Source organism: Schistocerca americana, unplaced genomic scaffold, assembly GCF_021461395.2.
Source record: "Schistocerca americana isolate TAMUIC-IGC-003095 unplaced genomic scaffold, iqSchAmer2.1 HiC_scaffold_222, whole genome shotgun sequence".
Lineage (NCBI taxonomy): Eukaryota > Metazoa > Arthropoda > Insecta > Orthoptera > Acrididae > Schistocerca > Schistocerca americana.
This window is the reverse complement of record NW_025725931.1, coordinates 51,139-76,929: the sequence shown is the minus strand read 5'-3', so window position 1 is coordinate 76,929 and position 25,791 is coordinate 51,139. Positions and strand designations below refer to the sequence as shown.

Here is a 25,791-nt window from a genome sequence, read left to right as displayed (position 1 = left end):
CTTTGCATCTTTTACATTAAGATGTTTGTTTCTGATGCTTTCAAAACCTCCAGTCATTGTCAGCCACTCTTTTTAGGTATTTGAAGGACTGGCTCACTGATTATCATCCTACACCAGTTTCATTTTCATCAATGAATCCTTAATATTGCTGTATATTTTGTATAGTTATGTTAATTTTTTCTCTCTAATCAAGACTTGGAGTCCAGTTTAATCAGCTTGTTCATGGAGTTCATCAGTCTGATCATTCAGGTACATAAACCGAAGATCACAAGCTTATATATGAACACTAGCCTAGGCAATCTGTATCGAGTCTGATTTTGGTTCAACAAGGGTCAAATCCCCATCAGTCATCCAGATTTAGGCTTCCCATGTTTCTGTAAATCACTCAGTGCAGTTATGATGTATTTTGAAAGTGTTCTCTTGTCATTGACAGGACATTAACCCTAATTTTCCTTCTTTGTTAGTGTGGCTCCTTGAAAACTGTTTCCACTTTTCACTCCTCTATATTTGTGAACTATTCTTTATTCTCTGATGGTCTTTGGTAAGGCCCTTTTCGAGATGCTCTAATGTCAAAGAATTATGTGATTTTATGTAAAAAAATTTATATTTAGTTATTCATTCATTTATTCATCCATCTATCCCCCCCCCCATGAACCATGGACCTTGCCGTTGGTGTGGAGGCTTGCGTGCCTCAGCGATACAGATAGCTGTACCGTAGGTACAACCACAACGGAGGGGTATCTGTTGAGAGGCCAGACAAACGTGTGGTTCCTGAAGAGGGGCAGCAGCCTTTTCAGTAGTTGCAGGGGCAACAGTCTGGATGATTGACTGATCTGGCCTTGTAACAATAACCAAAACGGCCTTGCTGTGCTGGTACTGCGAACGGCTGAAAGCAAGGGGAAACTACGGCCGTAATTTTTCCCGAGGGCATGCAGCTTTTACTGTATGATTAAATGATGATGGCGTCCTCTTGGGTAAAATATTCCGGAGGTAAAATAGTCCCCCATTCGGATCTCCGGGCGGGGACTACTCAAGAGGATGTCATTATCAGGAGAAAGAAAACTGGCGTTCTACGGATCGGAGCGTGGAATGTCAGATCCCTTAATCGGGCAGGTAGGTTAGAAAATTTAAAAAGGGAAATGGATAGGTTAAAGTTAGATATAGTGGGAATTAGTGAAGTTCGGTGGCAGGAGGAACAAGACTTCTGGTCAGGTGACTACAGGGTTATAAACACAAAGTCAAATAGGGGTAATGCAGGAGTAGGTTTAATAATGAATAGGAAAATAGGAATGCGGGTAAGCTACTACAAACAGCATAGTGAACGCATTATTGTGGCCAAGATAGACACGAAGCCCATGCCTACTACAGTAGTACAAGTTTATATGCTAACTAGCTCTGCAGATGACGAAGAAATTGAAGAAATGTATGATGAAATAAAAGAATTTATTCAGATACTGAAGGGAGACGAAAATTTAATAGTCATGGGTGACTGGAATTCGAGTGTAGGAAAAGGGAGAGAAGGATACGTAGTAGGTGAATATGGATTGGGGCTAAGAAATGAAAGAGGAAGCCACCTGGTAGAATTTTGCACAGAGCTCAACTTAATCATAGCTAACACTTGGTTTAAGAATCATGACAGAAGGTTGTATACATGGAAGAACCCTGGAGATACTAAAAGGTATCAGATAGATTATATAATGGTAAGACAGAGATTTAGGAACCAGGTTTTAAATTGTAAGACATTTCCAGGGGCAGATGTGGACTCTGACCACAATCTATTGGTTATGACCTGTAGATTAAAACTGAAGAAACTGCAAAAAGATGGGAATTTAAGGAGATGGGACCTGGATAAACTGAAAGAACCAGAGGTTGTACAGAGTTTCAGGGAGAGCATAAGGGAACAATTGACAGGAATGAGGGAAAGAAATACAGTAGAAGAAGAATGGGTAGCTTTGAGGGATGAAGTAGCGAAGGCAGCAGAGGATCAAGTAGGTAAAAAGACGAGGGCTAGTAGAAATCCTTGGGTAACAGAAGAAATATTGAATTTAATTGATGAAAGGAGAAAATATAAAAATGCAGTAAATGAAGCAGGCAAAAAGGAGTACAAACGTCTCAAAAATGAGATCAACAGGAAGTGCAAAATGGCTAAGCAGCGATGGCTAGAGGACAAATGTAAGGATGTAGAGGCTTATCTCACTAGGGGTAAGATAGATACTGCCTACAGGAAAATTAAAGAGATCTTTGGAGATAAGAGAACCACTTGTATGAACATCAAGAGCTCAGATGGAAACCCAGTTCTAAGCAAAGAAGGGAAAGCAGAAAGGTGGAAGGAGTATATAGAGGGTCTATACAAGGGCGATGCACTTGAGGACAATATTATGGAAATGGAAGAGGATGTAGATGAAGATGAAATGGGAGATACGATACTGCGTGAAGAGTTTGACAGAGCACTGAAAGACCTGAGTCGAAACAAGGCCCCCGGAGTAGACAACATTCCATTGGAACTACTGACGGCCTTGGGAGAGCCAGTCCTGACAAAACTCTACCATCTGGTGAGCAAGATGTATGAAACAGGCGAAATACCTTCAGACTTCAAGAAGAATATAATAATTCCAATCCCAAATAAAGCAGGTGTTGACAGATGTGAAAATTACCGAACTATCAGTTTAATAAGTCACAGCTGCAAAATACTAACACGAATTCTTTACAGACGAATGGAAAAACTAGTAGAAGCCGACCTTGGGGAAGATCAGTTTGGATTCCGTAGAAATACAGGAACACGTGAGGCAATACTGACCTTACGACTTATCTTAGAAGAAAGATTAAGGAAAGGCAAACCTACGTTTCTAGCATTTGTAGACTTAGAGGAAGCTTTTGACAATGTTGACTGGAATACTCTCTTTCAAATTCTAAAGGTGGCAGGGGTAAAATACAGGGAGCGAAAGGCTATTTACAATTTGTACAGAAACCAGATGGCAGTTATAAGAGTCGAGGGACAAGAAAGGGAAGCAGTGGTTGGGAAGGGAGTACGACAGGGTTGTAGCCTCTCCCCCATGTTATTCAATCTGTATATTGAGCAAGCAGTAAAGGAAACAAAAGAAAAATTCGGAGTAGGTATTAAAATCCATGGAGAAGAAATAAAAATGTTGAGGTTCGCCGATGACATTGTAATTCTGTCAGAGACAGCAAAGGACTTGGAAGAGCAGTTGAACGGAATGGACAGTGTCTTGAAAGGAGGATATAAGATGAACATCAACAAAAGCTAAATGAGGATAATGGAATGTAGTCTAATTAAGTCGGGTGATGCTGAGGGAATTAGACTAGGAAATGAGACACTTCAAATAGTAAAGGAGTTTTGCTATTTAGGGAGTAAAATAACTGATGATGGTCGAAGTAGAGAGGATATAAAATGTAGACTGGCAATGGCAAGGAAAGCGTTTCTGAAGAAGAGAAATTTGTTAACATCGAGTATAGATTTAAGTGTCAGGAAGTCGTTTCTGAAAGTATTTGTATGGAGTGTAGCCATGCATGGAAGTAAAACATGGACGAAAATAGTTTGGACATGAAGAGAGTAGAAGCCTTCGAAATGTGGTGCTACAGAAGAATGCTGAAGATAAGGTGGGTAGATCACATAACTAATGAGGTATTGAATAGGATTGGGGAGAAGAGAAGTTTGTGGCACAACTTGACCAGAAGAAGGGATCGGTTGGTAGGACATGTTCTGAGACATCAAGGGATCACCAATTTAGTATTGGAGGGCAGCGTGGAGGGTAAAAATCGTAGGGGGAGACCAAGAGATGAATACACTAAGCAGATTCAGAAGGATGTAGGTTGCAGTAGGTACTGGGAGATGAAGAAGCTTGCACAGGATAGAGTAGCATGGAGAGCTGCATCAAACCAGTCTCAGGACTGAAGACCACAACAACAACAGCAACTATCCATCCATGCAGCCAGCCAAGGACTATATTATGATGGTATTGGATTTGTCAACATAGTATAGTTATAATACACACATCAAAAAAAGTTTTGCATCACCCCATTACCAGAACTCCTGAAGATAGACATTGACTGTGGATACTGTATCACAGACACAGTCCCTTCGGCTGTTCAGAAATGTCACTAAACCCACCCAAAGATGTAAACAAGCATGCATGTGCAGCACCTATTAGATGGAGGGGGTCCAACAGCCAATCAGTTCCAGTCATTTCACCAGGGAGTTACACGGCTTGTGTTGTCTGTAGTTCAACCATGCCTAGACGGTCAATACCGTGGTTCAATCATGTCCACATTGTTACTTTGTGCCAGGAAGTGCTCTCGGGAAGGGAAGTGTCCAGGTGCCTTGGAGTGAACCAAAGCGATGTTGTTCAGTCATGGAGGAGATACAGAGAGACAGGAACTGTCGATGACATACTTCGCTCAGGCTGCCCAAGGGCTGCTACTGCAGTGGATGACCCCTACCTATGGCTTATGGCTCGGAGGAACCCTGACAGTAACGCCACCATGTTGAATAATGCTTTTTGTGCAGCCGCAGGTCGTGTTATGACTCAAACTGTTCACAATAGGCTGTATGATGTGCAACTTCACTCCCAACGTCCATGGCAAGGTCCGTCTGTGCAACCACAATACCATGCAGTGCAATACAGATGGGCCCAACAACATGCTGAGTGGACCGCTCAGGATTGGCATCACATTCTCTTCACCAATGAGTGTCGCATATGCCTTCAACCAGACAATCTTTGGAGACATGTTTGGAGGCAACCTAGTCGGGCTGAACGCCTTAGACACACTGTCCAGTGAGTGCAGCAAGGTGGAGGTCCCCCGCTATTTTGGGGTGGCATTATGTAGGGCCGACGTATGCCGCTGGTGGTCATGGAAGGGGTCATAACGGCTGTGTGACATGCGAATGCCATCCTCTGACCAATAGTGCAACCATACCGGCAGCATATTGGCAAGGCATTTGTCTTCGTGGATGACAATTCTTGCACCTATCATGCACATCTTGTGAATGGAGAATATGCTGGCCAGCCTAGTCGAGCAGTGTTGCTATCTTGAAGGAAGTCAGATATTAACCCTATCGAACATGCCTGGGATAGATTGAAAAGGGCTGTGTATGGACAACAGGATCCACCAACCACTCTGAGGTATCTATGCCGAATCGCCGTTGAGGAGTGGGATAGTCTTTATCAACAGTGCCTTGACGAACTTGTGGATAGTATGCCACGATGAATACAGAGACATATCAGTGCAAGAGGATGTGCTACTGGTTATTAGAGGTACCGGTGTGTACAGCAATCTGGACTACCACCTCTGAAGGTATCGCTGTATGGTGGTACAAAATGCAATTTGTGGTTTTCATGAGCAATAAAAAGGGCGGAAATGATGTTTATGTTGATCTTTATTCCAATTTTCTGTACAGGTTCCGGAACTCTCGATACCGAGGTGATGCAAAATGTTTTTTGATGTGTGTAAATGTTAGCACACTGGACTCGCATTCGGGAGGACGACGGTTCAATCCCGTCTCCAGCCATCCTGATTTAGGTTTTCCGTGATTTCCCGAAATTGTTTCAGTTAAATGCCGGGATGGTTCCTTTGAAAGGGCACGGCCAATTTCGTTCCCCATCCTTCCCTAACCCGAGCTTGCGCTCCGTCTCTAATGACCTCAATGTCGATGGGACGTTAAACAACACTAACCTAACCTAACCTGTGTGTAAATAGCTCAAATATACATACACATAGAATATATAAGGATATTTGTACGAAGATAGGGCAGGTAGTTGGACATAGTCTTGCTGAAGGGACTATGCCAGCATTTGCCTGAAATGATATAGGAGAACCACGGAAAATGTAAAACAGAATGGGCAGTTTGATCTTTCCATGAATTCTTGGCAGACTTGTATGTGCAGTCACAACTGGTATGAGTTCGGTATCACAAATATGATTTTACTCAAGAAAATTCTGGGATACAAATTCTTAAGTGTGATGGCCATGAAGTCTGAAATGCATTCTTTATTCCTCCAGTTTCAGAACACCACCTTTGCTGAATCTTTGCATAATGAATTTTTCGGAAGAAGTGAAATAACTCTGAAAATTGCCATGAGTTTCAAGGGAAAAATATCTTTTGCTTTTGCTATATCTGATTTTCAATTTTTGTTTTGTACCTTATTGGTACACTTCTTCCTGGTGTATGTTTACATTTTCAGCTATTTTGGATATTTAATTTATTGTTGACAGTAGAAAATGTTATACGCATTTTCAAGTGCTTGGAGAATTTTTACTTTTGAAAAAGATGGATCAAAGAGTTTTCATTAAATTTTGTGAGAGAAAGGGAATAGAGTATAGCACTGCATTCAATATGTTGCCAAATCTACTATGGGTAAGACAAGAGTTCATGGGCAGTGTAAAAATTTCAAAGTGGGTCAAGCACATGTTGAAGATGAACGCCCTGGACGCCCGAGCACATCTGTTATTGATGACAATGTGGAAGAAGTAAAGAAAATGGTTCTGGAAAATGGCTGACTCACCATCAGAGAGGTTGTTGTTGATGTCAACATACCCTTTGTCTCATGCCAGGCAGTTTTTGAGATGTTTTGGCATGAAACCTGTAGCAGCAATGTTTGTTATGAAATTGTTGAATTTTGACTGAAAACAACATTGCTTGGAGATCGCTCAGGAATTGCTGGATGTAGCTGACAATGCTCCAGAACTGACGAAACATGGATATACGGGTATGATGTCGAAACCAAGACCCAATCGTCCCTATGGAAACTGCCTGAAGATTCAAGATTTTGACAAGTTCTATCACATGTGAAGTTTCTTTTCACTATTTTCTTCGATTACAAAGGGATAGTGCATTATGAGTTTTTGCCGTATGGTCATATGGTCAATAAGGAATAATACCTGAGAGCTATGGAGCGCTTTCATGAAGCAGTCGAAAGAAATTGGCCAGAATTGTGACAAACCACTTGTGGAAATTGCATCATGGTAAAGCTCCCGCTCACATTTCAATGTTTGTTCATTATTTTTTGGCAAAAGATAAAACCATTATGTTGCCTCCACCACCTACATCTACATGGATACTCTGCAAATCACACTGAAGTGCCTGGCAGAGGTTTCATCGAACCATCTTCACAATAATTCTCCATTATTCCAATTTTGAACAGTGTGTGGAAAAAATGAACTCCTATATCTTTCCATGCAAGTTCTGATTTCCCTTAATTTATTATGATGATTGTTTCTCCCTATGTAGGACAATGTCACAAAATAGTTTTTCATTCCGAGGAGAAAGTTGATGATTGAAATTTCATGAGAAGATTCTGCTGCAACAAAAAACGCCTTTATTTTAATGATGTCCACCCGAAATCCTTTATCACGTCCGTGACCCTCTCTCCCCTATTTCTTCATTGAACTTTCTTGATGTACTCCATTAATGCTAACTGATAAGGAACCCAGACCATGTAGCAGTACTCCAAAAGAGGACTGACATACATAGTGCTGGTAGTCTTTAGTAGACTTGTTACATTTTCTAAGTGCTCTGCCAATAAAACACAGTCTTTGGTTTGCCTTTCCCACAGCATTTTCTGTGTGTTCTTTCCAATTTAAGTTGTTTGTAATTGTAATTCCTGGATATATAGTTGAACTTATGGCCTTTAGATTTGACTGATTTATCGTGTAGCCGAAGTTTACCGGATTCCTTTTAGCACTCATGTGGATGACCTCACTCTTTTCATTATTTAGGTTTAATTGCCAGTTTTTGAACTGTAAAGATATCTTTTCTAAATCGTTTTGCAATTTGTTTTCATCTTCTGATGACTTTTACTAAACAAGAAATGGCAGCATCATATGCAAACAACCTATGACAGCTGCTCAGATTGTCTCCTAAATCATTTATATAGATAAGGAACAGCAGAGGGCCTATAACGCAACATTGTGGAACACCAGAAATTGCTTGTGATTTACTCAATGACTTTCCAACAGTCACTGCGAACTATGACCTCTCTGGCAAGAAATCACAAATCCAGTCACATAACAGAGACGATATTCCATAAGCATGCAGTTTCACTACAAGCCACTTGTGTGGGAGAGTGTCAAAAGCATTCTGGAAATCTAGAAATATGGAACCAATTTGAAATCCCTTTTCAGTAGCGCTTAGCACTTTGTATGAGTAACGAGCCAGTTGTGTTTCACTAGAATTATGTTTTCTAAATCTGTGTTGACTGTATGTCAGTAGACCATTCTCCTCGAGGTAGTTCATAATGTTCGAACACAACATATGTTCCAAAATCCTGCTGCATATTGTTGTTAATGATATGGGCCTTTAATTTAGTGCATTATGCCTGCTACCTTTTTTGAATATTGGTGCGACTTGTGCTACTTTCCAGTCTTTGGGCACAGATCCTTCGTCTAGTGAGCGGTCGTGTAGGATTGTTAAGTATGGATCTATTGTAACAGCATACTCTGAAAGGAACCTAATTGGTGTACAGTCTGGACTGGAAGAATTGCTTTTATTGAGTGATGTAAGTTGCTTCACTACTCTGAGGATATCTACTTCTGAGTTACTCATGATGGCAACTGTTCTTGATTTGAAGTCTGGAATATTTACTTTGTCTTCTTTGGTAAAGGAATTTCAGGAGGCTATGTTTAATAACTCTGCTTTAGCGACACTGTCGTCAATAGTATTTCCATTGTGATCACGCAGAGAAGGCATTGATTGTGTCTTGCCACTAGCATACATTACATACGACCAGAATCTCTTTAGATTTTCTGCCAGCTTTCAAGACAAAGTTTCATTGTGAAAAGTATTGTGAACATCTCGCATTGAAGTCCGTGCTAAATTTTGAGACGGACATGGGACCCTGCTACTTCTTTCTATTCCCAAGGCTGAAGAGAACCATGAAAGGGCATCATTTTGTCACCATTGATGAGATAAAAACAGAATCACTGGAGGAGCTGTTCATCATAACGGAAAGTGAGTTCCAGAAGTGCTTCCAAGATTGGAAAGAGTGCTGGCACAAGTGCCTTATATCTGGGGTTGGGGGGGATTACTTTGAAGGGGACAATTTTACTTTGATCAACAAATGCAGATTTTTGGAGAAAAACAGAAGCTCCTGTTACCTTTTGGTCACACCTTGAATTTCTGATGTTTTGCTCCACTTGCACATTTTATACATAATTGCTCAAGTGTTGATGATAATGCTACACACCAGGCTAACATGAGGAGAGAGAATGATTTAGGTTTTTTCCAATACTCCACCTAACATACAAATCCCCCCACAACTCTGGACACCTAACATGTTGCACTTTAGTCAATATACTTTTCATATGTGGATTTACTTAGTAACATAATTGATAGTCCTAAAAATGTAAACAAAATTACAGAATAAATTTTGTACTTTAATATCATTTTCACTATTTCTTTACAATGTCCACATTCTAGATAACCTGTCTAGATAGCCAAGAGCGCTAACCAGCCCTGGATTGTAGGCAAATTAATGGTGAGTGCTGGAGAGCTGGCCAGTCTGGATGTGGTTTTTGGGCAGTTTCACAAATCTGGCTATGCAAATATTAGCCTGGTACCCATGTCCAACATCAGATACATGCTATGCAAATACGGGGTGTCTGGATAAGCAGAAGGGATACATGTTCAGTAAACTAGGTAAAAAATTTGAAGTGAGGAACTTAAAACTTTCAGCACAGGGCAGGAGCTTGTTGATGAACTGTGGCTCAAGTTTAAAAGAATGGTTGACCATGCACTGTGTGGATGTGTACTCAGCAGAGCAGTTCATAATGGGAGGAACCTTCCATGATACAGTCACTGCAAAGAAACAGAGATTTCTGCAAAATAGGTGTAAAAAAAATGTGTACTACTGATGTAGATAAAGAGATGTTGAATGAAATGTGCTTGGCTGTCAAGAGAGCAACACATGAAACTGTCAGTGACTGTCATAGCAGAATATTGTCATATAATCTTTCACAAAACCCAAAAAAATTCTGGTCATATATAAAGACACCATAGTTAGTGTCCATCCATAGCGAATGAGACAGGAATTAAAATTGAGGGAAGCAGAACAAAAGCTGAAATGCTTGTCTTTCATTTAAAATGTTTCTTTAGAAAGGAAAACCTGGGAGAATTGCCCCAGTTTAATCCTCGTACCACTGAAAAGATGAGGCAAATAAGTATTAGTGTCAGTGGTGTTAGGTCAGCTGAAATCTTTAAAATTGAACAAAGCTTCAATGGAATCCCTATCACATTCTGTACTGATATAGGCTCAGTTGTGGGTAAAGCAGGCGGTAGACTTCGGATTAATGGTAGAATACTGGGGAAGTGCAATCAGCATATAAGGGATATTGCTTACAAATCACTCATGCACCCATTTTAGAATACTGCTCAAAGGTGTGGGACCTGTACTAAATACGATTATCAGGGGATACTGACTGTATGTAGCAGTACAAATGGTCACAGGTTTGTTTGACCCGTGGAAGAGCATTGTAGAGATGAAGAAACTGAACTGGCAGACTTTTGAAGATAGATGTAAACTATTCCGAGAAAGTCTGCTAATGAAGTTTCAAGAACTGGCTCTAAATGATGACTCTAGGACTACATTACAAGCTCTTAAGTATTGCCCACACAGGGATTGTGAGGACAAGAGGAGAATAATTACAGCACACACACACAGGCATTCAATCAATCATTCTTCCTACTCTCCATACATGGCTGGAACAAGAAGAAACCTTAATAACTGGTGCAATGAAATTTACCCTCTGCCATGAACTTCACAATGGTTTGCAGAGTGTAGATGTAGATAATGATATATGTAATAACTTTACTTTATGTAATAACTTTACTTGTAAGTGAGATATTTATTGAAACTATACATAATACACCTTGATATGTGCACCATTAGTGGCACAACAGACATCGTGTCTGTATTTAACTTCTCTCCAAGTGTTTCACAGCAATGCAGGCACAACATTTGTGATAGTTGCACGAATCTGATGGTGTGTATCTGATAGATCACGAACTGGAGTCCAACATTGAAAGCAAATTCCCAGTCTTCTAAAGCTGCTTCTCCTATTTCTTGATTGTTATGTAAGTGGGAACATTGTCAATTGCAAAAAGTCCATACTGATGACGATAATGATGTTGTACCATTGTAACAGTCTTTAGCCCCACAAGAGAAACCACAGTGAGAACCTACTGCTATGGAGTCCGCATGGCTACTGATGCACATTTATTTACACAAAATGTGCATGCACACGCCATACCAACTGCTGCAAATCAGCACAGGAAACATTTTGAGTTACCAGGCTTGTAGAAGCAAATTGCCAATAAATATCTCAATTACATCTCAAGTCATTACATTTTATATTATTATGTGTTTAATCCAGACACCCTGTGCTTAGGAAATGTAATCAGACTTGATCTTGAGATGGGATACACAGATTCCTTTCAGGGCGGTGGTGGCGTGAGGAAGGGCGTCTGGTCACCAAATGTCACTAATGCGTCAAAAACTGACGTATAACAATGGCAAACCCATAGAGAAACTGCAGTAGGTAACAGGAAAGGGAGACCACATTGTATCTAAATGTAATTTAGCTTTGCTTTTTTCAATAGTGAATGCAATGTGGTTAAATAGTTTGTTACTGGAATTTTTTAAGGTAGTATTAATATTTAATGTTATTTTTGGCTTCTGAACATGACCTTTTAAGTTTTATGTATTGTTTCGGTATTAGAAAAAAATAGAAATGAACTCTATACAACTATTTGTGGGAAGTGAGTGTGTTGCTCAAATTCAAAGAAAGAGGTAATTTCAAAACTGAAGTGTTTGGTTTTGTCCAAGCCTAACAGTTTTAACACAAACTATAATCCATTATGCATCCTCTGTGTTCCAAGCTTTTCGGTGATACACAAATTATTGAAAAGTAACAAATTTGCCACAGGAGTGTGTGATTGGGTGTCTGCTTGGATGTTTGTGTGAACATGCATACTACTGCTAGAAACAGAGCTAATGTGAATTCTGAGTGATTGCCATTCCCTTGTGCTATTTTTTATAAACATGAAAAATTCAAAACTGTGTGTTTCACAAAATGTTGCAACTTTTTGTTTTTCCTGTGAATCTGATTGACTTTTAACAATGTAATGTGATTGGATAGAAAAAATCTACTCACCAAGCAGAGGCAGAACATGCGCATAAAAGAAGGTTATACTCATGCAAGCTTTTGGTGCCAGTGGCTCCTTTCAGCAGATGAGTTGAAGGGGAAGGAAAACGGGTGAAGGAGAAGGATTGGCATGGTTTAGGAAAAATGGTAGATTTTGGAAAAGTCACCCAGAACCACGGGTCAGGGGAGACTTACAGGACAGTATGAGAAGGAAAAACTTATAAGTTTCTTATGCTATATGGTGTCACTATTGAAATATACCAAGTCCTGACCACAAATAAATAGCTTTTAGAGATGTGGTATTCAAATATATAGGTTGTTGCAAACATGATTGTAATGCTACTGTGCATAAGGAAACTTACTTTCTTTGACAAATTTGCAAAAATATAAAACGAGAATTATGTGATTCTGTGAGCATTGTGGGCATAAATTTCAAGAATGATGTTTTGATATGTACCTACTCATATACGGATTTTGTCTGCCGATACACGAGCATAGAGAACTGTCCTTATGTTTCTGATACACAGCCTATTTCAGCACACAGGACATAGCAAACTCCATCCTCCCAAATAGATGATCAGTGTCTTAACAACTGCACTGCCTCATTTGGATGATCTCTGTTATCGCTCAGTATTTTTTTGATTATATAAAATTTGCACAAATAACTTACAACTGAAGAAAAATAGTTTTGCACTGTTTCTTGGCATATCTTTACATTATCACTGCACACACTGTGGACATCTACAGATACCTACAGGCCCACAAAAATACTGGTGTGCCCCTTGACTCCCTTCAGTCTGTTCAGAAAACTGGCTCCAGGCCCATAAATGTGCTACTATGCCCCTTGCTTTTGTCTATGTCCTCCCTTCGAACTACGTGGAAAACTGACTTAGCATTCCCACATGATGATTCAGATGATGTCCTCAGGAGAATGATAAGGCATTTGTGTCGTGCACTGTAGATCTTGTCATATGATCTGCTTGTAAAAGCCTTACATTGTGATTACTTTTTGTAATGTGACAAGTTGTTGTAGTTGTACACTTTCATTATTAACCCCTACTCTGAGTTTGCTTTGTAATATTTAATTGTGAAGTATGCATTATGTCCAGAGTGTGTTTTAGCTGCCTTCATAAATAGATGTATTTTAGTATTTTTTCCAATTCTTTTGGCAGTTTATTATACAAATTTATTCCTTGATAGAAAATGCAATTTTGAGTTAATTGTTTGTTTTTCCTTGGTGAATAAATCCAAAATGGCTCTTCTTCCACAGTTATATAGAACAATTGGTGAAATACTTCCTAATGTTTTCTCTGATACCCACTTCAGATTAGTAGATCTTGTGCTATTCTTTGTTTATATTTATTGCAGTTACACCGATTGCAGTTTCTATTTGAAAAATATTTTTATGATTCAACTGTGTGATCTAAATGATGTGCAACTACAAAAACATGCCACAATTACCAAAAAAGACATTGTGAAATTGTACCACAGCTGATAATGTCGTGAGAGGTAGTAGATCTTGTGTATCACATCCACAACAGTTTCATTAAGAGATGTGAAAGGCAAGGGACACAAATACTGAAAAATCTGTAGGATAGATTACAGTAAGTGAGTAAGACCATGTGCCACATGCAGCAGGATAGGTTATGTGTAGTAAAACGTACAAATTTGAACTATCAATTGGAAATCTGTGGTGTGTGCGTCTAGTGCCTGTAGAAGAACCCATGGCTACATGAAAAGGATAGAAAAATTAAAACCACTGATGATACAATACATGACCAGGTGAAATGTATTTTGTTGGGAACCAAATAAAGTCAGTTGCAGAAGATGGAATTTTTCTTATATACTTGGTGAATGTAATAGTCTTTGTATAGTTATCGTGTTTCTAGTATTTGGGTTGGAGATGAAATGTATTTGAGATGCAATTGTAGTTCTATTTTTTCAGATTCTTAGCAGCAATTATTGGCCAGTACCACATGCCTTGTGGACTGCCCTGACCCAATCCTTCTGTACGGCAAAGCTATGGTTCAGAATTGTTGTCACTGTGTACTGGCAGCAGAAAGATAGGCATTTGAGCATTTGGCCACATTTATTCGAGTTCGAATGTACTTTCCATCTGTTGAAGTTTCCTCATCATATTTTATCCTGTAAATGATTCCCAACATCAGTGCACCGTATTGACTATCCCAAATGTCTTCCCTCACTCTCAGAGCACCAGTTGATACCCTACTCTGAAATGTGCATCTGCCTGCCATATATGGATGGTGAAAGCAGATTATAGTCTGCTGGTTTCTGTATGGTAGTTTGACTTTTATATCAGTGCTTTTTATTTAAATAGTCAGCTTTGTTTTTATGATTTTCCTTATTTAAATAACTGGCTTGTTTGATGCCTGTTGGAAGTGACCATGTAAACAAAATTTGATTAACATCCTTGGACCTTTAAAGAAGAGGCCTTTTGACAAAGGGACCTTGTCTGATTTATGCACTTATGATAATGACGATTGAGTTTAGTGTTTTCCTGAGAATTTCCATTCATAACAGCATTATTAACAGTGGACCTAGGCACCTGTTGTCATCATCATTATACTGCACCAGACTTCTCCACACATTATAACCAAATTTTTACTGGTGTAAGCACAAATAATAGTAAGTAGTACAGTGATATGAAACTTCCTGGCAGATTAAAACTGTGTGCCGGATTGAAACTCGAACTCGGGACCTTTGCCTTTCGCAGGCAAGTGCTCTACCAACTGAGCTACCCATGCACGACTCACACCCCGTCCTCACAGCTTTACTTCTGCCAGTACCTCGTCTCCTACCTTCCAAACTTTACAGAAGCTCTTCTGTACTGTGATAGTTTACTAATATAACAGTGAACATAATCAATTTTTGGCAATATAATGTAACTGGATAGATGAAAAATCTACTTACCAAGTTGTGGCAGAACACACATTTAAAAGGAGGTCATACTTATGCAAGCTTTTGAAGCCAGTGTAGCCTGTTTTGTTTTGCACAACGTAGCAAAACATGTAGGGGATGAGGATTTTGAGGCACCTAGTGATGACGACAACAATCTTCCAGTACTGGGAGAAGAGGAAGCAGCAAATGTACATGTATGTGGAGCAAATAGAAGATGGGAAATTGTAAATGCTGTTTAGTGTTGTTTTTTTCATTCTCTATCATCGATTTTACTTTCAACAAAAATTGTTTAACATGTAACTATTCAAACTGGAACAGAGATACTACTGTAAATAGCTTTGGACACAACAGGTTAACATGAACTGCTGGAACCTTAATGTAATTTCTGTACTGTAACTTCAGCAGATTGATGGAACAAGTTTTTATTTTACTTTACCAAAATTGTTCCAAGGATGTGGTGAAGGTATTTGCCACATGCTACAGAGAATAAGTGCACAACTGTCTAACCTGCAGCATTCAAAATAGAAACAAGTTACTGTTTTTGCTTTACTGTACCAAAAATTAGTGGTGAAGGTATTTGCCAGATGCTATAGTAAATAAGTGCACAACTGTCTAACCTGCAGCATTTAAAATACAAACAAGTTACTCTTTTTGCTTTACTTTACCAGAAATTGTTTCAATGATGTGGTGGAGATACTGGCCAGACACAACAATATAAGTGCATACACTTTTTTAACATTTCAAATTGGATTTCATTACTCTTATTGTTTCATTGAAAAGAAATTTGTACTGAATAATTTTTGTAAGAGGATATGGAATTTGGTGAATGAGGAATGTAAATGAACATTCACTTATAAAAGGTGTTTTTATTAATAAAACTCGGTATGTAAATAAGACACTACACAATTTGTTTTATTGTTCACCGTCATCACGCATCAATTTCTGCTGCTTTCGTTTCAATATGTCCAATTGATACAATAGCACCAGCCTTTGCAGCTCTGGAGTAGACAAATTACGTGTCTCATCTGTTTCCATGCTTAATCTCCGACGTTTAGGCACTCTCTCATGCCCCAAAGCAGGCGATTGAGCAGGTATGACGATTTCGGGGCCAACGAGATCCATATGGTCGGCTGGAACGATTAGTGGTAGCTGCAAAATTGACTATTGTTCATACAATGTGCAGTCTGTATCAGCTACCTCCGAATTCGTTGGTGAAGTGTGGTGAAGTGATGACAGAGGTGGAACCACCACCTACTGCACAAGCTCCTAATGAAAATAAAAAAAAAGTAATAGTAGTGTGTCAGGATTCAGTTTCTAGTTAGTAAATATAACAAACAGGTTTATGCAGAAATGTGGGAGGGGTTCGTCCAATTTCATGCATAGTACACTGTGATACTTTTACAGAAAAGTGGTGATATAGTAGACGAAATTTACCAAACATTGTTTCATTTTCACATGTTAAAAATACGTATTTTTCTGAATCACAATTTAAAAGCATTAAGCGCGTAATAAAAATAGTGGGAAGTATGGGACTTACCACAAACTCTGTGGATAGTTGGGTTGCAGTCATCTCCGTCCAAAAACTTTAAAAATATCTGCTCCCAATTGTTCAGGGAAATCTTAATGTTTCCCGTCTTATTAACATCCGTTTTCGCCTTGATACGGGATTTCATGTTGTGCAGTTTCTTCATTATCTGCCCGTCCGTTATTTCTTTCCCGAAACTAACCATATAACGGTGTTGTATTTCTTTAATACAATCGTCTTTCTCTCTTCTTGCGGCCGGAGTTTGTGATTTACTGATGATTGCGGGGTAATCTTTAATAATGTCGACAAAGGCTAATTCTGAGTCTTCCATTTCGGCACAGAAATAACTTGAGAAAACTTTCGCTAACACAAAACACACTCAAACGAAACAAACTAAGAACCAAAGATGTTGGATTTTAATTTCTTTGCTGAGAACTTACTCAGTCAGGACAACGCCACCTAGGAACAAGGCCTCACAGCGCGACTCGTGACGTCACGACTAGGGGTCTGAAATACGGAGCGGCTTGTTAGGCTCTGCGCCACGTATATGAAAACATTAAACAGTTTCCTGGTAGACTACTTATAGTGTTTTATACACAAATCTGTAAACAAACGCTAATCCTTCTCACTGGAGAATTAAATTGTTCAAATTTCGTAAACTATAGCTCCAAAGGTGAAAATACTTTTTCGTAATTTCCGTCACTCGCGTTTTGAAAATGCGAATTTCTAATTCCATAACTCTGACAGCACTATTTTCACAGTGTAAGTCACCTTGCATAATTTAATTGAAAATGAGGTACCGTAATTGGAAAGACTGATAATGAATCGAAGCAGGTACTCTGGGACTTGTATCTATGTCAAATTCTAGTTTCGTATGACAGATACCTCATTTGGCAGTCATCTACAGTTTTATACTTAAGAAAACATTACCGTACAGAAACTTGTGCAAACTTCACTGAACCTTCTACATACTACTTAGTTTAAGAGATCTGCCAGTAGAAGACTAGGTAGTGTCAAGTTATTAGGTATTATAAATTGACATGGGAACCACACATTAGAATTATTACAAACTCTGACAAACTTGCCCACTGTAAGCCATTGTTTATCAGCTTGAAAATATTAACTGTTATAAACTTGCACATTTACACTGTTCTACTGTATACAAAGACTAACTTAGCAGAATACCAGCTTAGGCAGGATTTACACTCTCATGGAACTGGGGTTTAACTGAAGAATGGGACACCACCCATCAGCTTCATGTAATGACATATCTTAAGAACCTTTTATTACTTTTTACTGTACAAACTGATCCATTTATATTCACCCATCCACTTACTGATCCCCCATCTTTTAGTTAAAATACTTGTCATTTGATACACTGATCATTGGCAATGGGTATTACAACGTTGTAAAAATTTAAAATGTCATCTATAGTGCCATTTGTGAAAGCAGATGAGTGGCATCCCAATCTTCAGTAATGCCAGAACTAGAAATAGTAGGCATCTTCACATACCTTACTGCAGATTATCTAAATCATAGAACAGCAATGTAGTGAGTATGAAGCTGTTAACAAACTGTCTCTAGAATGGGTAGAAGCTTTATTTGATTTATTCAACCACAAGTAGTACAGTTGGTTATCGGTAAATCCTCCCTACTCACTTGAATGTATGAGTGTAAATATCACAGTGATAACTGCTCAGTGAGTGTACCATAATTTCCTTAATGATTTCAATTTAAGATGTACTTCACAAATCGTTTTAGCTTGAATATTTTACTTTATGGAAAATCTGTTGTAACATTGTTTTTTAATTTGTGTAAAGTAATTTTTGTATACATGCTGTATACTTTTTAAACATTTGTAATTTGACTGTCTATTGCTGCAATAGCTAAATGACAATTAAATTCTTTTACTATTCACTATTTAATGTTGTCCCAGAGGAAAAAAAGCACTGCTATTCCAAACTCCAAAAACATTATCAATTTCTCTCAAAAGAAGAATGGCTTAAGTTATGTATTGTCCTCCTCCCCAAAATATTGGTTGTATTGACAGACTGGACCTGTTCTGCAGATTAATTTTTACTTATGATGATGGCAGACTAGCATGCTAATACTAGCAATGAATTGTTCTCCTTGTGAGAATAATTAATTTACTGACTGGACAAAAATATATAGAAAAACTTGTCAACCACAGAGCAGGAGCAGCATTAATTATATATTTACTGACGAACAGAAAAGACTATTCCCCTAATTCTCTGAGACTGGGGTTTCACAGAGAATTTGTGGTAACAAAGTAATCTGTAGCAAAGCCTCTTGTTTACGGCTGCACCATATCGAAGAGAGCAGAATACATAACATTTACCAACAAGATGTATGGGATACTGTGCATGAAATAAAAACAGAAAATAGAAATAAACATTTATTTCACATCATCTTCCCAAGCCCCCAAACAGTATAATTTAACATTTTTTCAATCTTTTGTACACAGTTACATTTTTAACAGTAGTTTCATCATTTCTCCTCTTCGTGTAATTGTTTAGCAAAATATTTGCACAGCAAAACAGTATGCAATTCATGACTGAATCAACTGGGTGTTTATTTTTACAGTGAAACCCATAAAAAAGATTGCTGGGGATATTGTGGGATGCTACCTTCACAAGTACATTTCTCTGATTTGCCTGTTCTAAAAATAAAATTTCCTGGTCTTTCAGAATTTTCTGTAGAGTTAAATAGACATGTCACACACACTACTACATCATCTGCAGGATATGTCAACCCTCCTAAGTCTTTTACCATAATCAAATCATCACCACTCTGCTTCATTTCATCTGTAGTAAGGAATACCTTACAATATTCACAATGGTTTTTTTTAATAGCTTGGTGTGAGCAGTAACCTGCTATGTAATGCAACAGTGGCCAAGTATTCTCATCTATTCCATCAACATCATTTTCATCTACTGCTACATTTAAAAATTCTGGTATTGATGTTTCTTTTAATCCCTGAATTTCAGTATGAGTAGAAAAAATATCAGTGGTCTTAATAACAACATCCCCAACTACTTTCGACCGAAGCACAAGGGAAAACATAGACTGTGCCCTTAGTTTTTGTTCAGTTTCAAAAACTTGTCTTAGAGAAACATGATAATTTCCTCCACATAGCTGGCGGTATTTGTCGAACCTGTCTTCTAAACTGTCTGTCTGTACTTTTCCTAACAGCAAATATGATCTGTTTTTCTCAGATAGCCAGTAGTCACTGAAGTCTATCAAAGCAGCAGTTGTGTGTTTCAAAGTGCTATGTGCCTCTCGAGTAAGTTTTCTTTCATCACTACACTCTTCCCAAGAACATAACCATGAGATGAAGCACTGTAAGAGTTCTTGTATGTGACGGGATTTACTAGTCACAGGTTCTTGGAAAATATTTCTTAACCCCTGTCCCTTGAGTAATGTTTTTACATTTACAATATCCCACCAACGATTTATTATTTTTATGAATGTTGCAGTACTTTCCCAGTTGCTAATTGCTTTCTTTGAACCAAATGTGTCCAAAGCAACAACTGTCGTATCATTGAAAATACGCAACACTAACTTGACATTTTGGCGCTCAATTGAGTTAGGAAATAGAGACTTCAAGTTTAAGGAACTGCCATATTGCAATAGTTCATCTTTTTCTATCAAGTGCAATTCTTTAAGTGCTCCAACAGAAGACAAACCTCCCTTCAAACTGTCACTGAAGTCAGGAAAACACAAGATCTGCTCCTTTTGGTTAAACCAGTTATTGCAGATACACTTCAAAATATGGACAGTGTCCACAAAATAATACAATGGGCGATTTGGAGAAGACTGTACAGGGTGATTATACTTTATTTTCACATCTGGAGGAGTAGAAAACTTAGACATTGCTTTCTTATTAATTGCATTATTGTCTGCTACTATACCAACCACCTCAAATCCAACTGCTTCTAATTTAACAATGACTGCTTTAATGTAAGAGAACAGAACATCACCCTGAATAGTATGAACTGGCAGAATAGATACCACATCCTTGTAAGGTGATTCCATGCTCTGAACCATAAAAACATAGGCGCTGGTTGCACACAAAAATTTTTCAGTGTTAAAGGCACATCCACAACATTTCCAGCTTTGTAATCAAGCTGAGACTTCAGATGAATTTCATCCATCAACAGGAGCACAGTTTTATCATCTGAGGATAAAGTACCTACGTTATTTGTGATGTAGCTCATAAACTGATGACCCTGTTGCTCAATGACAGGATTTGTTGAGAGTTTACTACAAAGCCTTGAAAGGGTGTTAGGACTAGGCATAGAAAAACTGTCAGTGTTCCTCAAAAATTTGTAAGCATGTGGGCTTATAGAATGTACTAATGACCACATTATCATAGATTTAGTATCATACCTAAATTTAGTTGAACTTCTGCACTTCAAAAATGAAATCTGTGCCTTCAAAAATGTAATTTTAGTTTCGTTTCTTGGTAACTTTTCTAATAAATTTTGCAATAACTGGTCAATGAAAGACAAAATGTTATCTACAGGAGCCTCAGAACTATTATACAGAAGATAAATGTTCTTAAGAACATCACTTACCACCTGTATGTTGTTTACTTTCATGGGAAATTTCATGTTTCCAATACATTTCACTTCAATATCATTATTGAAGACACTGAGTAATAAACCACTGCTTATAACTAAGTGGTAAAAAATTCTTGGGTAAGGATTATGCTTTAGTAACACTAGGCTCACACTGTCAGATTTGTTTATCACTACCCAGTCACTGTGCTTTTCACATTCACTCAACTTTGTTTTCATTTGTTCTAAACTATCGAACGATATCGCATCAATCATTTTCGCATGTGTGTCCACACTTTCTTGGATAGCAATTTGAAGAGCACGATTTTCTAAATGCCCCCTACGAATTTCTGGGTCCTCTCGTACTGCAATTTGATGACTCGACAAGTAAGATGGACATTCAGGCAACTTCGATGGGATTGCATCTGAAAAATTAATAACGAAGTATGAAACCGATCTCACAGCATATAAGTGAAATAAAGATAGTTCTTATGCCACTGTACTTTACTAAGAGCGTGTTTCGTAACTCACCTTTTCTCAAGCGTCGACGATCCAACGGTGCTGTCAAGAGTATACCAGTTTTCGGGTCATACATACTGGTACTGCTTAAAATGTCGTCCTTGTTGAAATTCAGTTCACATATCTAAAAGCAAGCATACAGTTCTCTTTAAAACATATAACGAAAATTAATGAGGTATGAGATTATAAATACGTTCTTCTGTTTACTGTATTTTGTTCAGCTGTACTACATTTCAAGTAACTACGACACACTAACCAAACAAATACACTGATACTTACAACAGAGTGCTTACTCGGTGTCCAGTCTTGTCTGTGAACAGCCGATAACCATTTTCGTCTTAAATTATCGTCAGATGGAAAATAAAATACACTGACTTTAGGTCCATTATCGTAATTGCCCCTGCAATTCGGCATACAACACCTTCGGGGCATTGTAACTGAGTATAGATCAAATAACCACTCACGAACAGCACAAAGTACATTAGTACAATATGTAAACGCTACGAATCACGTGTGTCGGTAGTCTGTAGCTCTGTACTCTGTAACTAGCTTCTCAGACCCCTACCCGTGACGTCACAGGCTCCTTAGACTCACGATGTGAGGCCTTGTTCCTAGGTGGCGTTGGTCAGGAGGGGAGACAGGCGTCTAAAGCTAGCGAAATGAGGGATGCTCAACTACCGGACCTACCGATAGATGGCTCTACCAGCTGATTACTGTCGTCTGTATTGCCCGCCATATTCAAATTTGGCAAGAAGTTTCTCTCGGTCTGTACGGTGTATAAGGAATTATGGATTATCGAAATGGTGATTTCTTGTTCCGCTTTCAGTTGTACGAAGCGGTGGAGTAAGGAGAGTGACTTACCATTTCACAGGTAATAGGACTACCGATGCAATGCGATAAAAATACAGACTTAGTGCGTTTGCTAATTCGATGTTTTTGACCAGGTTTCCTCTAAAGCACCCAGAGCTACTAAAGACGTGGATTACTTCCGTGAAGCGGAAAGATTTTAATCCTACGTCTTGCAGTTACTTTGCGGAAACCATTTCCGACAAGATGATTACGTAGTGAGCCCTGGAACGTGGAAGAAACGTCTCAAACCCGAAGCAGTGCCATCAGTTTTTGACTTTCCGGCACATTTGATGCCACCAAATAAACAGCCACGACGACATGTTGTTAGGATTTTGAGTGACAATGATGATTCTCCATTTGAGGTAGCTAATTAATTTCCTTGCTATGTGTGTGCTTTTTACTTTTGTGAATTTATTTCGTACGCTACATAGGTCTAAGCAATGTTGTAATACAGGTCCATATTTTTGTTTTTGGCGTTCTGTCATGGAATCTGTGCTCGATTTGCCCATTGCAGACGTTACTGATTGCGTGGAGAATGTTGTCAATGAAAATTCTTCCGTGGAAAGCATGTCCCACTTATCCAATGCAGAAGCTGCGAATTGTGTCGAAAACGTTAGTATAAGGATGTTTTCACACCCCCATAGTTTTCTTATAATATTTTTTCATCAAGCCTTGAGTTATTTCAATCATATATAACGAAATTATTTCTTTATTTCAGAATGCAGTTGGTTCTTCAGTAATTGATTGTGGTATACAGTCGAAAGTAGAAATGGAAGACATGGCGACCGAAACTCGCATTATTTTTATTTTTTTTCCCCTCAGACATTGTGCACGAATTAAAACGTAAACTGAAGTGCGTCCGTGAAAAACTTCGAAGAAGAAAGTGTTTTCCATGGATGACATCATAAGTTCATTGAAGGAGAAGGGGCATCTTCCTGAGAAGTTACATAACTTCCTCAATCATCAGAAAGGAACACAAGTGGAATTAGTGTGCAATGTAGTGAACACCTCTCTCTCGTCGAAGAGTAATAGATACACAACAAATGTGAAAATGTTTGCTATGACTGTTTACTTTTATTCACCAGCAGCATATGAATACCTGCAAAAATTAGTGCCTCTGCCCCATACATCATTGATTTCCAAATGGGTGGCAAGTGTAGAGGGTCGACAGAAGCGTCCGATCCCACGCGTCGGCTTTGACCCGTGACGTAAGGGTGTTGTCGTGTGTGACGTCATGACGGCGCGGAGTTTGGTTTGAGTGTGGCTGTCTCCAGTTCTGTTTTATCATATTTTATTTACTTTTCTGATCTGTTCGTTCTATCCCGTGAGATTTTTTTTTTAAGACAAAAAACACTAATCTGCTACTGAAGCATCTTTATCTTCTATGGGTTGCAGGGTTACGACCCCTGGGGAGGTGGGTGGGTATTCATGCATGGCTGTCTTCACTTACACGTTGTAGCTACGCAAGGCGTCTAAATTTGTTTATATTTAGTTTTCCCCCCACCCAAAACACCCCATTTCCCGCGCTTGTCCCGTTAGTGTCATTAGGCTTCTTGTGGAAAGTGTGTGTGTTTGTTTTTCGATGTATTTTCGTCCTCACAATGTGTACACAACGCTACGGTATATTGATAAGTTTCACTTATGGACCGTCTGACAGCAACTGAATAAAACACAATCTTAGTGCCATACGCGGTTCGCCTTTATTTTCTGCAAGGCATCATCAGTGGCAGGTTGCGTGGACAGTTTCTTACATATTACGCTCCTGTTGCATTTTTGGTGTTGTTCTTCTTCCTATGAGCGCCAATTTGCTGTTTTTTCCACATTCCACAGCACTATGCACTGAACGCTTGTTTTAACATAACGACTTTATATGCGCCATATTGGAATCGTGGTTTATGGTCGTTTCCGCCATATTTGTGACGTCATGGGTCAAAGCAGACGGGCGGGATCGGACGCTTCCGTATTTCCGTGCCTCAGTCAAAAGAAGTAATAGAGGCATCTGAGGCTCTGGTTTTCATGCTTGTCTCTATTAAAGGCAAATTTAAATGCCCGATTGCATATTTCTTTATCAATAGTGAACAGGCATATAATCAAGCCACACTGATAAAATCTGCTTTAGAGAGGCTGCATAGTTCTGGCACTATGGTTTGGTGTGTTACATGTGATGGCTTTAAGGTAAATATAAGCACTTTACGTTCGCTTGGCTGTACTTTAAATTTTTCCAAGGGTGATTTTAAAAGCTACTTTCCTCATCCTGTGGAAAAATACAATGTTTATTGTATCTTGGGCATGTGTCATATGATTAAGTTTGCCAGAAATGCTCTAGCAGAAGTATCTGCTATTGAGTCTCCAACTGTCATTATTAGATGGCATTTCATTGAGAAATTGAACAAGGTACAACAAGAAGAAGGTATGACATTTGCCAACAAACTATCAGGACAACGTGTAAGTAATGTAAATAGAAAAATGAATGTTTCATTAGCTGCACAGACTTTTGAGTTCTAGCGTGGCAGATAGTATATAGTTTTTGAGGAGGGTTGGTGATCCAAATTTTAAAGGAAGTGAAGCAATAGTAGAATTTTTGTATTATATTAATAGGATTTTTGATATTCTGAACTCCAGAAATCCATTACACAAAGGGTATAAGAGCCCCCTGAGACTTGACAACAAATATTATTGGCTTGGTATTTTCAGACACACTGAAAATTATATCAAAAGCTTAAAAATCATTGGTGTTCCATTGCTGCTCCATGCGAGAAATACTTTTGCTTTTGGGATAATTTTCAATATCCAATCAGTCAGGCACATAGCTCTGGCAATTATGCTTCGTGTTGAATCTCCTCTGAAGTATTTTCTAACTTATAAACTGTCACAAAACCACATAGAGCTTTTTTTTTCCAGCATTCAGTCCAGAGGTGGTTGGAACAACATTGCAAATGCATACCAGTTCAAATGTGCCATGAGAAAGTTGCTCTTGAGTAACAGTGTCACTGCAATGAATGGGAATTGCTCACATTTTAATGTGTGTTGTTTACCACCTGTTTATGATTTTCATGCAAGAAAGCATGTAGTTCAAAATGGTTGAAATGGCTCTGAGCACTATGGGACTTAACATCTATGGTCATCAGTCTCCTGAACTTAGAACTACTTAAACCTAACTAACCTAAGGACATCACACAACACCCAGTCATCACGAGGCAGAGAAAATCCCTGACCCCGCCGGGAATCGAACCCGGGAACCTG

General features: G+C 38.7%; 2 protein-coding genes across 2 annotated transcripts in view; one reads left to right on the top strand and one right to left on the bottom strand.

Annotated features, from left to right (window-relative positions):
* The window catches only part of LOC124575170, a 62,127-nt gene extending 43,030 nt beyond the window's left edge, over positions 1 to 19,097 (top strand). Inside the window, exon 4 of the mRNA XM_047131157.1 lies at positions 19,086 to 19,097. Within this exon, the coding sequence (XP_046987113.1) occupies positions 19,086 to 19,097 (12 nt within the window). The remainder of the gene's footprint in view (positions 1 to 19,085) is intronic.
* An 802-nt stretch (positions 19,098 to 19,899) lies between these two features.
* On the bottom strand, positions 19,900 to 22,181 carry LOC124575171. The gene is made up of 3 exons (XM_047131158.1): positions 21,979 to 22,181; positions 21,712 to 21,823; positions 19,900 to 21,605 (listed from the first exon to the last, which is right to left on the bottom strand). The coding sequence occupies exons 1-3, from the start codon at positions 22,129 to 22,131 to the stop codon at positions 20,557 to 20,559; spliced, it is 1,314 nt and encodes a 437-aa protein (XP_046987114.1). The 5' UTR covers positions 22,132 to 22,181; the 3' UTR covers positions 19,900 to 20,556.
* Between the last annotated feature and the right edge of the window lie 3,610 nt (positions 22,182 to 25,791).